The 10,666-nt window shown below is 52.1% G+C and overlaps 1 protein-coding gene across 2 annotated transcripts; it reads left to right on the top strand.

Annotated features, from left to right (window-relative positions):
• Nucleotides 1-1,327: 1,327 nt before the first annotated feature.
• Nucleotides 1,328-9,613, top strand: POMK (protein O-mannose kinase). 2 transcript variants are annotated; one of them, XM_006141634.3, is made up of 4 exons: nt 1,328-1,875; nt 2,728-2,825; nt 5,938-6,225; nt 8,321-9,613. In XM_006141634.3, the coding sequence occupies exons 1-4, from the start codon at nt 1,650-1,652 to the stop codon at nt 9,089-9,091; spliced, it is 1,383 nt and encodes a 460-aa protein (XP_006141696.1). In that variant the 5' UTR covers nt 1,328-1,649; the 3' UTR covers nt 9,092-9,613. The 2 variants fall into 2 exon arrangements, with proteins under 2 accessions (XP_006141696.1, XP_006141699.1); XM_006141637.3 differs by lacking the exon at nt 1,328-1,875 and adding an exon at nt 4,792-4,954.
• The last annotated feature ends 1,053 nt before the right edge of the window (nt 9,614-10,666 follow it).

Genomic DNA, 10,666 nt, shown 5'->3' with positions numbered 1-10,666 from the left:
GACCGCCCCGGGAGGCCGCGCTGGCCCTGGGCAGCGAGCCTGCAGCCGCCCGGCCCCTGCTCGGGGAGGGCGCGAGCTGGGGCTGGGCCATGAAATGACTCCCTCCAGCCTTCAGGTCTTTCTTGTTCTGCGTGGTCATTGTTGCCAAGACGGCCGCGACTGAGATCACATGGTGCTCGATTTGATGCAGCTATCTTGGCCTCTGCATCCTGGGCCTTTATTCTAGAACCCGAAGGCTAAGCAAATATCCAAAATACTGCAAGTAACTGTCCGGTTTGTGTACACGTGCCCGGTGTGAGTTTAAGCCACTGGGTCTAGGACTCAAACTGCGGTCCTCTACATGGGAGCCCAGCGACATAGCCATTACTAACTGCTGGTCCGCAAGTAACTGTCTTAATGTGCCTTGTACGTTATTAGCAAATGCGATTCTACTCTACATGACAGATGCTAGTCTGTCTCTCTAGTTGTAGAAAATATTCCATAAATTGGTAAACGACAAATTTTGTTCCAGTGGTTTTTTGTTGTTTTTGGTTTTGGTTTCTCTTTTTTTCTAAATTAAACTGTGAGTGTAGGACATGCATCCCAATTAAAGTGAAGAGATGAAGCTGGGAATGTGGAACAGTCCCCATTGTGAATGTGGAAAAGTGGTAATGTTGGGCTGGCAGGTGGCGTGGTGGTTAAAGGCATTGGATTCCCACATGGGGACTGCAGTTCAAGTCCTGGATCTGGTGACTTGCTTTCTCACTTTCCCTTTCTCTCTCTCTCTCTCTGGTAAAATTAAAAGAAATGATAATAACAACACGTGGAATTAAATAAATAAATATTTTTTAAAAGAAAAGCTTTAGGCGGTGTGGTAGATAAGGGCACTGGATTCCCACATGGCCGACCATGGTTTGAGTCCTGGACCTGGTGACTTGCTTTCTTGCTTTCCCTTTCTCTCTCTCTCTCTGGTGGTCAAATCAAAAAAAAAAAAACAAAAAACTAACAATAACAAATGGAATTAAGTAAATAAATAATTATTTAAAAAAGAAAAGAAAAGAAAAAAAATCCTAGTGTTTCAGTCCTCAAGCCTTTCCTATGAATGATCTGTGTTGGGATGACCTGTGGCCAGCAGTTAAGGGAGCCAGATCCACTTAGCTGTCCATAATTGGAATCTTAGTTCAAGAAAGTTGTGTGTGTGTGCGTGGGTGTGTATATGTGTGCCCTAAACCCCCAGAGGATGGAGAAGAGAAGGGGTTGCTGCATGACCAAGCCCTCACTGGGGGATGCTTCCTCTCTCTCTCTCTCTCTCTCTGTGTGTGTGTGTGTGTGTGTGTGTGTGTGTGTGTGTGTGTGTTTGGCCAGCTCACATGCCATCTGGTAATAAAAAAGAAATCCTTTTTGTTTGAATAGTGCTCCCTCCCACACACCACCCCAGAGTAGATCATCTTCAGGCCCCATAAAACCAGAATCCCCACCGGTGACAGGGTTGGTCAGGGGAAGGTTAGGGGTAAGGAGGCTTGCAAGGTGGCCTGCTTGACCACTTGACCACGGGGGCTGGGCTGGTGAGCTCGAGTGGGAGGAGGGCGGTGGGTGGGAGGCTCCGAGGTCGGGTACCAGGACGACAAGAGCAGATTCAGGGGGCATGAGGACATGGGAGGAAGCAGTGGATGAGTGAGACCACGGAAGATGGAGACGTTCCGAGCTATGGGGCAGCCTGTGTGTTTTCAGAGTCCCGCCTTCGGCCAGGCACTGAGGCCATGGTGACAGACAGCACAAGCAGGCAGTCATCTCGGTGCGTCCAGACCAGAATGCTGCACAGAGCCCCCCGAGGTCCCAGAAAGCGTGCCTTGGAGAGCGGCGGAACCTGCCAGCTTAAATCTCCAAAGCGTGATGGTGAGCTTTTACCAAAGCTAGCTGCAACCAGGCAGTGCCAGCACACCGCCACTTGTGCAGGACTTGAAGATGTGTTGTTATTTAGGGCACACAGTCGCAAATGTAAAAAGCCTGTATGGGAGCTCTCTTCTCCAGTGGCCCTCCAACTTGCATCCGAATCACCTGGAAGGCTTATTAAAGCACCCGTTTCCAGACTCCCTCTCTGAGTAGCTAGTTCAGGAGATCTGGGACGAAGCTGCATATCGAGTTTGCAGTGATGCTGGTGCTGCAGGCCCAGGGACCGCGATCTGAGACCCCTGACATGTGTCCTCCTGGGGAGAGCGATTCCCTCCCATGCAGAGCAGAGCGGTAGAGCGCTCTAACCCTGTGTGTGATCGTTTATTTCTTTAAAAAGGATCTGCGGGGCCAGGAGGTTGCACAGTGGTTGAGGAGCTGGACACTTCCACGTGGCCGAACACAGTCTGAGTCCTGGACTTCGAGGCTTGCTTTCTCACTGTCCCTCTCTATCTCTCTGTGTCTCTCTCTCTTTTTTTCTTTTCTTTTTTTTTTTAAACATTTATCTATTTATTTATTCATTCCTTCATTTTAATTTGACCAGAGAGACACACAGAGAGAAAGTGAGAAAGCAAGCCACCAGGTCCAGGACTTGAACCGGGTCGGCCATGTGGGAGTATCCAGCGCCTTAACCACCACGCCACCTGCTGGTCCCTGTGTCTCTCTTTCTGATAAAAATAAATGAATAAATTAAATTAAATAAGAAATTCTAAAAAAAAAAAATCTGCAATGTAACATAGCAAAGCTGATGGATACCCCTAACTTTGTTTTTCTTTTCCTTTTTTATGTGCTTGGAAGCTTTCACTAAAGAACGAAGATCCTGTTTGCAGTGTGGAGAATGGATGGGGACAGACCCAGAACGGGGAGCCTGTGTAGGGCAGGCTGCAGAGGCCCAGGTAGGAGGTGTGGGCCGCTCACACGGGGGACGGGGCGGGGAGCAGAAGAGAAGGGAGCCGGCGTGTGAGCGATGTGGCTGGCGGCTCTTCTGGAGCTCCCACGACACAGAGCCATGGTGTCTGGCGTCTTTCTCTTGGTATGCTGCTTCCGGGACTCCTTCCTGCTGCAGCATGAGGTAGATGTCTTCCTTCTGTGACGGAACAACGTCCCACCTTGTACCGCGTTTTGTTTGTGTATTCGTCGGTTGATGGGTACGTGGGTTATTTCCACTCTCTGGCCGCTCTGTATAGTGCTGCTGTGAACATTCGTGTGCAAGCGTGTGTGTGAACGTGTGTACTCAGGTCTCCTGGAGGTGAGCAAGCAGTGGAATGGGGGGTGGGGTAACCGCAAGCTTTAGAGGAGCTGTCATTTTGCTTTCTACAGTGGCGGCGTTTTGCATTCCCACCTGTCACCTGCAATGATCCCAATTTCTCCACATCTTTATAAGCATTTGCCTGATTAAAAATTATTTTGGGGGGACCAGCAGTTAGCATAGTGGCTATATTGGTGGACTCCCATGTACTCAACTGTGGTTCGAGTCCTGGACCCGGTGACTTAAACTCACGCTGGACGCATATGTGTGCGTGCCCAAGATCCCGAGAGGAGAATGGAGGAGAAGGGATTGCAGCATGGCCATCCCGCCTGGGGGGTGATTTCTCACTTTTTGTCTCTCTGTCTTTCTGGCTTCTGGCGAGCACACACGCCCTATAGCAAAAAAAAAAAAAAAAAAAAAAAAAAGCACTCTCAAAACAAAAAAAAATTCGTTTTAAATTTTGCTATAGGGTGCATGTGTTTGCCCAAGAGAAACAGAAAGAGAGAAAGAGAAAGAGAGGGAAAGTGAGAAATCACCCTTCAGGAAGAATGGCCTTCTCTTCTCTTCCATCCACCTCTTGGAATTTTGGGGCACACACAAATGCTCCCAGTGTGTTTCCTAAGCTGCTGGGTCTGGAACTCAAACCATGCAGTTGGCCATGTAGGATCTAGCTGTCTTTTTCTTTTTAAGCATTATTTTATTGGGACCAGTAGTTGGCATAATAGCTATGTCGCTGGGCTTCCATGTAGTCGGCTGCGGTTCAAGTCCTGGACCCAGTGGCTTGAACTCACGCTGGGCACGTGTGCATGCGTGCCCAAGATCCCGAGAGGAGAATGGAGGAGAAGGAATTGTGGCGTGGCCATCCTCCCTGGGCGGTGATTTCTTGCTTTCTGTCTCTCTCTGTCTTTCTGGCGAGCACACATGCCCTGTAGCAAAAACCTCTCCAAAAAAAAAAAAGAAATCCCTCGGCTGCTGCTCCCCTGTGTCCAAATGACAGATCCCCCAGGTGACAGAGGGCTGCTGTGCTCTGACTTTGCCTGAAAGTCGTGACGTGCCCAGTCACCTCTACTTGGGAGTGCAAAACACCTTGGCATAAGAAGCAGACGGCATAAACTAGGGGCTTTGGAGCCAGCCAGTGGCATGGTGGTTAAGGCACTAGGCTCCCACATGGCTGACCATGGTTCTAGTCCTAGACCTTGTGACCTGAAATTCACACCTATTGTGTGTGCAAGCGTGCCCAAATTGCCCATCTCCCGTGGGTGGGTGATTTCTCTCTCTGTCTCTGTCTCTCTCCACAAGTGTACATGCCCTGTGGCAAATATCTAAACGAAGAAATAGCAGGGGCTGTTGGCCACTTTACGGCTGCCAGGTGTTCTCAGGACAGTGCGGTTAGGGTTCCCTATCACCTCTGGGACAGCCTTTTGTCCCAGCTACATGAATGCTGAGTGGATTTCACTTTCCCGGAAGAGCTGTTTCTCCTGACTTCTCCTCTGGCCTGGTTCGGGGCTGGGGTGCTTCCTCCGGGGAGTTAACTGTTGTCTGTCCTCGCACCTCATCACAGGATAATGGTACCTGTTTTTGTTCACCCGAGTGTTGTCTGTCTTTGCCACTAGACTTCCCCCCAAGCTCCAAGAGGACAGAAACTGCGTCTGTCTAATTCACACGTGTGTCTCCAGTGCCATGGGCCCCGAAGCCACGGAACACGTGTTGGGTGAATGAGCGGCTGAAAGCGGTGGAGGGAGAGGCTGTGGCCGTGGATTGGGACAACAGGGGCTGGTGAGGAAGTGCTCGGAGCCGGGTGGGCGGACAGGGCATTGGCAGTGGGGCTGGGCTGTTAGAGGAGGACCCTGAGGCTGCTGACCATCCTGAGGCCCCCGAGCCCAAGGACATAGGGGTGCTAGGAGGGATTCTGTGCAAGGAGGACCACTCGGACTGTTGTCATTTGTCCAAGTCCAGAGTTGGCAACTTTCCTTCACAACCCCATCAGTGCTGCCTGACAGCGCACCTCGGGCCAGTGCGCAGGGCCAACCAGACCTCCAGGGTGTCTGGACTGCGGACCGAGCAGGGAGGAGGAAGCCACTCCTGGGCCCAGGAGCACATGCTCAGTTCTGTCACCAGCATCGGCAACTCCCCACCCGCTCCCTGTCGCCTCCTGCTGCCCAGCCTCACTGCGCTAAGGGGGCACTGCCTTACATTTTACAAAAAGTTCCTGAGCCGCTCCTGGGTGCAAACAGCCGTGGGTGGAGCAAGGTGACATCAGACCACACCTCCCCCCTGACCTATTCTAATCCAGACGGTCCTAAATTTTGGTTTGTAATAGAAAGTTGAGTATGGGGACCAGCAGTTAGCATAATGACTATGTCGCTGAACTCTCATGTAGTCGACTGCGGTTCGAGTCCCGGAGCTAGTGGCTTAAACTTACGCTGGGAGCATGTGCGAGCGTGCCCAATATCCTGAGGAGAATGGAGGAGAAGGGACTGCAGCATGGCCATCCCCCCTGGGGGTGATTTCTCGCTTTCTGTCTGTCTCTCTTTCTGGCAAGCACATGCACCCTATAGCAAAAACCTCTCCCCCCCAAAAAAAAAGTTGAGTATGGGAAGAGGTAACGAGTGTGTAGTGTCAGCCTAATATTCAACCCCTCCTCTAACCCTCCAGAGAGCCAGGAGCGGGAGTGGTCACCGTCACTCCAGGGCCATCGGCACCTGCATGGGGATACACACCAACCCTGTTCCTGCTTCCTGTTGCTCTTTATATTTCAGTCAGGTTCAGAGGCGAGCGGCATGGAGAAGAGGCCTGCGGACAGTCGGGCCGGGCTGCTCCCCGCCCTGGCGCTGCTGCTGGCGATGGCGCTCATGAACGCGCTTCTCTACCTCTGCCTGGACTGGGTCTTCATCGCGCCTCCACACGCCTCTGCCGACCCCAGCCGCTGCCCCTACGGTCACTTCCGCATGGGACAGATGGCAAACTGCTCGCCGTGGCTGTCATGTGAGGAGCTGAGAACAGACGTGCGGCAGTTAAAGCTGGTCGGGGAAGGAGCCGTGAAGAGGGTGAGCTGGCCACCTCCCCCGCGCTGCCCCGAGCGTCCGCCCACGAAGGGAAGGCGCGCAGTGAGGGTTAAGAGCCAGGACTTCTCCGTGCTTCTATCCCTGAGCCCTTTAACCTCACAGGTGGGACTTCTTCCTAGTAAAAGAGGCCAACGAGCAAGGCTCGGGCACCAAGGAGAACTACTGCAGTAGGAAAGCTAGAGACGGTGACGCCCTGCAGCCGACAAACGGAGTAGCCACCCGAGCCAGAAGGCGAGATGCAGAGTTGCACGATATGCCTGTTTCCCATCCGACTGCAGAATTTCATAATTATGTAGAAAAAGACAAAAACTATAGAAATTGTGCCACAGTAAAGGTGCATGTGGACAGTTGTTTATCCCCCCTCATTTTTCAAACTCAGGGAACAATGTAGACACCCGGGGAATGGACTCAGTTCTCAGCAGCTCTGCCAGCCCGTGTGTCCTCGGCAGCCGGTGTGCGCTGCATTTTGTGTGGCGGTTGTGCTCTGTGGACGGAGGCTTCTGGGGCAGCGGTGCCTCCAGACATGAGCAGAGCCTGTTTCTTTGTGAGACTGCTCTTTTTTTTTTTTTTTCTCCTTAATTTGCTATAGAGTGTGTGCACTTACCAGAGAGCAACAGAGAGTGAGAAAGCATCCCTGGAGGGACAGCCACGCCACAATCCCTTCTCCTCCCTCTTTCTCCTTTTGGAACCTTGGGCACGCATGAGTCTGGCATGTGTTCTTTCTTTCTTTCTTTTTTTTTTTTTTGGAGAGGTTTTTGCTATGGGGCACGTGCACTCACCAGAAAGACAGAGAGAGACAGAAAGCGAGAAATCACCCCCCAGGAGGATGGCTACACCGCAATCCCTTCTCCATTCTCCTCTCGGGATCTTGGGCACGCACGCACATGCGCCCGGCGTGAGTTTAAGCCACCAGGTCCGGGACTCGAACCGCGGTTGACTACATGGGAGTTCAGCAATATAGCCATTACGCTAAGTGCTGGTCCCTGAGTCTGGCATGTTTTCTAAGCCACTGGGTCCAGGACCCAGATAGTGCATTTGGCCATGTAGGAACCAGCCGCCTTAACCGCCATGCCGCCGGCTGGCCTGAGACTGTTTTTGTGTTTCACTATAAGGTTTCTGCACTCTCCAGAGAGAGAGAGAGAGAGAGAGAAGGAAAGTGAGAAATCACCCCCTAGGGGGAAATGACCACGTCACAGTTTCTCCTTCATTCTCCTCTTGGGATTTTGGGCACACGTGCACATGCACCTGGCGTGATTTTTAAGCCGCCAGCTTCCGGACTTGAACTGCAGTTGGCCATGTGGGATCTAGCGCTTTAACCTCACACCACCTGCTGGCTCCCGTTTTTAATGATCAGCAAAAGGCAGGGAGAGAACATAAAGGCACTCACCAGGCTGCAGTTTGATACACTGTTAACTTCTATTTTAGAAGCTAGGACACTGGTAGCTTCCTCCTGTGAATGGAACAAGCCCATTAGAGACAAAAGAGAGGGATGTCTGTAAAGTGAAACCATAGAATAAAGTGGTTCTTTTAAAGATTCAGTGGCCACAGGTGCTGGGGATGACCTCACCTAAATCAGCCCCTCCTGCCCCATCTAGTCCTCAGATTCACGCCTGGGTGTGCTCCTGCCTTGCAGGATACAATGTGTATTTGTCCGTCCATCTTATTTTTTTGGGGGGGGAGGGGAGAGGTTTTTCCCTATAGAGCATGCGCTCACCAGACAGACAGAGACATAGAGACAGAAAGTGAGAAATCACCCCCCAGGGGGGATGGTCACGCCGCAATCCCTTCTCCTCCATTCTCCTCTTGGGATCTTGGGCACGCACACACACGCGCCCGGCGTGAGTTTTAAGCCACCGGGTCCGGGACGCGAACCGCGGTCGACCGTGTGGGAGTCCAGCAAACATAGCCATTACGCTAACTGCTGGTTCCCTGTCCGTCCATCTTTATAACCACACTGAGCAGCTCCAGGCCTGTGTCTGTCCCTCCTGGATTTCTACGCCACATCTGCCACCAATCAACTGCCTTGTTTAGGTGATGGGACAGTGTAGGCCTGATGTTCTCTGTGGCCTTGTTTCAGGTCTTCCTGTCTGAGTGGAAGGAACGCAAGGTTGCCCTCTCTCGGCTCACCAGCCTGGAGATGGAAGAAGATTTCCTGCACGGACTGCAGATGCTGAAGTCTCTCCAGAGCCCACACGTCGTCACGCTGCTGGGCTTCTGTGAGGACGACCACACCATCCTCACTGAGTACCACCCCTTGGGCTCCCTGGGCAACCTGGAAGAGACACTGAGCCTCGCCAGGTTCCAGCACGCGAACACGTGGCAGCACAGGCTGCGGCTTGCCTTGGGCTATGTGGGCATCATCGACTACCTGCACCACAGCCCCCTGGGCACGCTGGTCATGTGCGACTCCAGCGACCTGCCCAAGACGCTGTCCCAGTACCTGCTGACGACCAACCTCAGCATTGTGGCCAATGACCTGGACGCCTTGCCTTTGGTCAACCGCAGCTCCGGGATGCTGGTGAAGTGTGGCCACCGGGAGCTCCATGGAGATTTTGTGGCTCCAGAGCAGCTATGGCCCTTTGGAGAGGACAGGCCTTTTCAGGATGACCTCATGCCCGCATACGATGAGAAGGTCGACATCTGGAAGATTCCGGATGTCTCCAGTTTCCTGTTGGGGCACGTCGAAGGGAGCGATATGGTTCGATTCCATCTGTTTGACATTCATAAGGCGTGTAAGAGCCAGAGTCCTGCAGACAGACCCACGGCTCGAGATGTCCTGGACGCTTATCAGAAGGTCCTGAATTCACTCAGAGACACCGTGATGTCTCAGACGAGGGAAATGCTGTAAAACAGTCCAGTCATGGAGGGATGAGTGTAGGGACCCACCAGAAGTTGGTCGGCTCTGCTCTGACGGTGGAGTTTCTCGCTGGAGTTGTGTTCTGTTGTTCTCTGCATCCGTGTCACAACTGAGTGCTCTCTGCCTCTCCCGGCAGCCTGCACCGAAGTTGCTCAGCAAGAGAAAACTGGGTGCTGTGGTCGAATGTGTCCCCCCGAAATTCATACGTCGACATTTGGTGAGCCATTGTGATGGTGTTGAGAGTGAAAGCTGAATCCAGCCCTGGGATTGACGTGGGACCTGTGGAAGTGACTGGGATGAGGTCATCGGGTGGGCCCCCTGATCGAATCCTGGTGGGTGTGTAGGGAGAGGGAATTGGACACACACACGCTCTTGCTCTGTCTCGCCACGTGGGGCCCTGTGCCACCTTGAGATCTGCAGTAAGTTCCTGGCAACAAGACGGCCCTCCCCAGGTACAGCATCTTGATCTTGGCCCTCTGAAATCATGAGGTAAATAAATCTGCTCCGACAAGGCCCTCGGACTTGGGAATTCAGTTATGAAGCAAAAGAGAAAAGGACCGAAACACGGGGCCCGACTGAGAACTGACTTCACCTCTCTGACTCGATTGCTTCCTGGCCAAGAGGCAAAGGAGGAGTGAATCTGACCAGTATTTAAAGGAAGTAGCAGACATGCAGTCACAAAGAGGCTTCACCTACCCACATCACTCTATGAGCACCTGAGAAATTGTATAGAGGGGACACCAGCAGATGGCGTAATGGTTACTTCGCTGGACTCCCACGTAGTCAACTATGGTTTCAGTCCTGGACCCAGTGGGTTAAAACTCACACTGGATGCATGTGTGTGCATGCCCAGGATCCCAACAAGAGATGGAGAAGGGGCTGGCAGGTGGCATGGTGGTGAAGGATGCTGGACTCCCACATGGCCAACCACAGTTCGAGTCCTAGACTTGGCCGCTTTCTTTCTTTCTTTCTGTCCCTCTCTGGGCAAATTAAAATAAATAAATAAAGTTAAATAAAATAATTCTTGAAAAAAAAAAAAAGAGAGAGGTGGAGGAGAAGGAGTTGTGGCATGGCCATCCCCCAGGGCGGGTGATTTCTCACTTTCTCTCTGGTGAGTGCATGTGTCCTATAACAACAATCTCTCTCTAAAAAAGAAAGAAATGTATATAGAAATTTTTTTTTTGAGAGGTTTTTGCTATAGGGTGCGTATGCTCGCCAGAAAGACAGAGAGAGACAGACAGAAAGCGAGAAGTCACTCCCCAGGGGGGATGGCCACACCACAATCCCTTCTCCATTCCCCTCTTGGGATCTTGGGCACACACGCGCATGCACCTGACGTTAGTTTAAGCCACCGGATCTGGGACTTGAACCACAGTCGACTACATGGGAGTTTAGTGACATAGCCATTACACTAACTGCTGGTCCCTAGAGATTTTTTAATGGCAGGAATATATTGTAGGTTTTCTTCAATTGCCAGAGGATGCATGTACTTGCCAGAGAGACACAGAAAGGGGGACCCCCCCCCCAAGTGGGGTATGGCGATGCCGAATCCCTTCCTTTCTTCCT

Source organism: Tupaia chinensis, unplaced genomic scaffold (assembly GCF_000334495.1).
Source record: "Tupaia chinensis unplaced genomic scaffold, TupChi_1.0 Scaffold000061_1, whole genome shotgun sequence".
Classification (NCBI taxonomy): Eukaryota; Metazoa; Chordata; class Mammalia; order Scandentia; family Tupaiidae; genus Tupaia; species Tupaia belangeri.
The sequence above is the reverse complement of the archived record's forward strand: the minus strand, read 5'-3'. Positions and strand labels throughout refer to the sequence as shown.

Coding starts and splice junctions, on each gene's coding strand:
- POMK (XM_006141634.3), top strand. CDS start 1,650: ATGAGTGAGACCACGGAAGATGGAGACGTTCCGAGCTATGGGGCAGCC. Junction 1,876..2,727: donor TAAATCTCCAAAGCGTGATG/GTGAGCTTTTAC, acceptor TGTGCTTGGAAG/CTTTCACTAAAGAACGAAGA. Junction 2,826..5,937: donor GGCAGGCTGCAGAGGCCCAG/GTAGGAGGTGTG, acceptor TTTATATTTCAG/TCAGGTTCAGAGGCGAGCGG.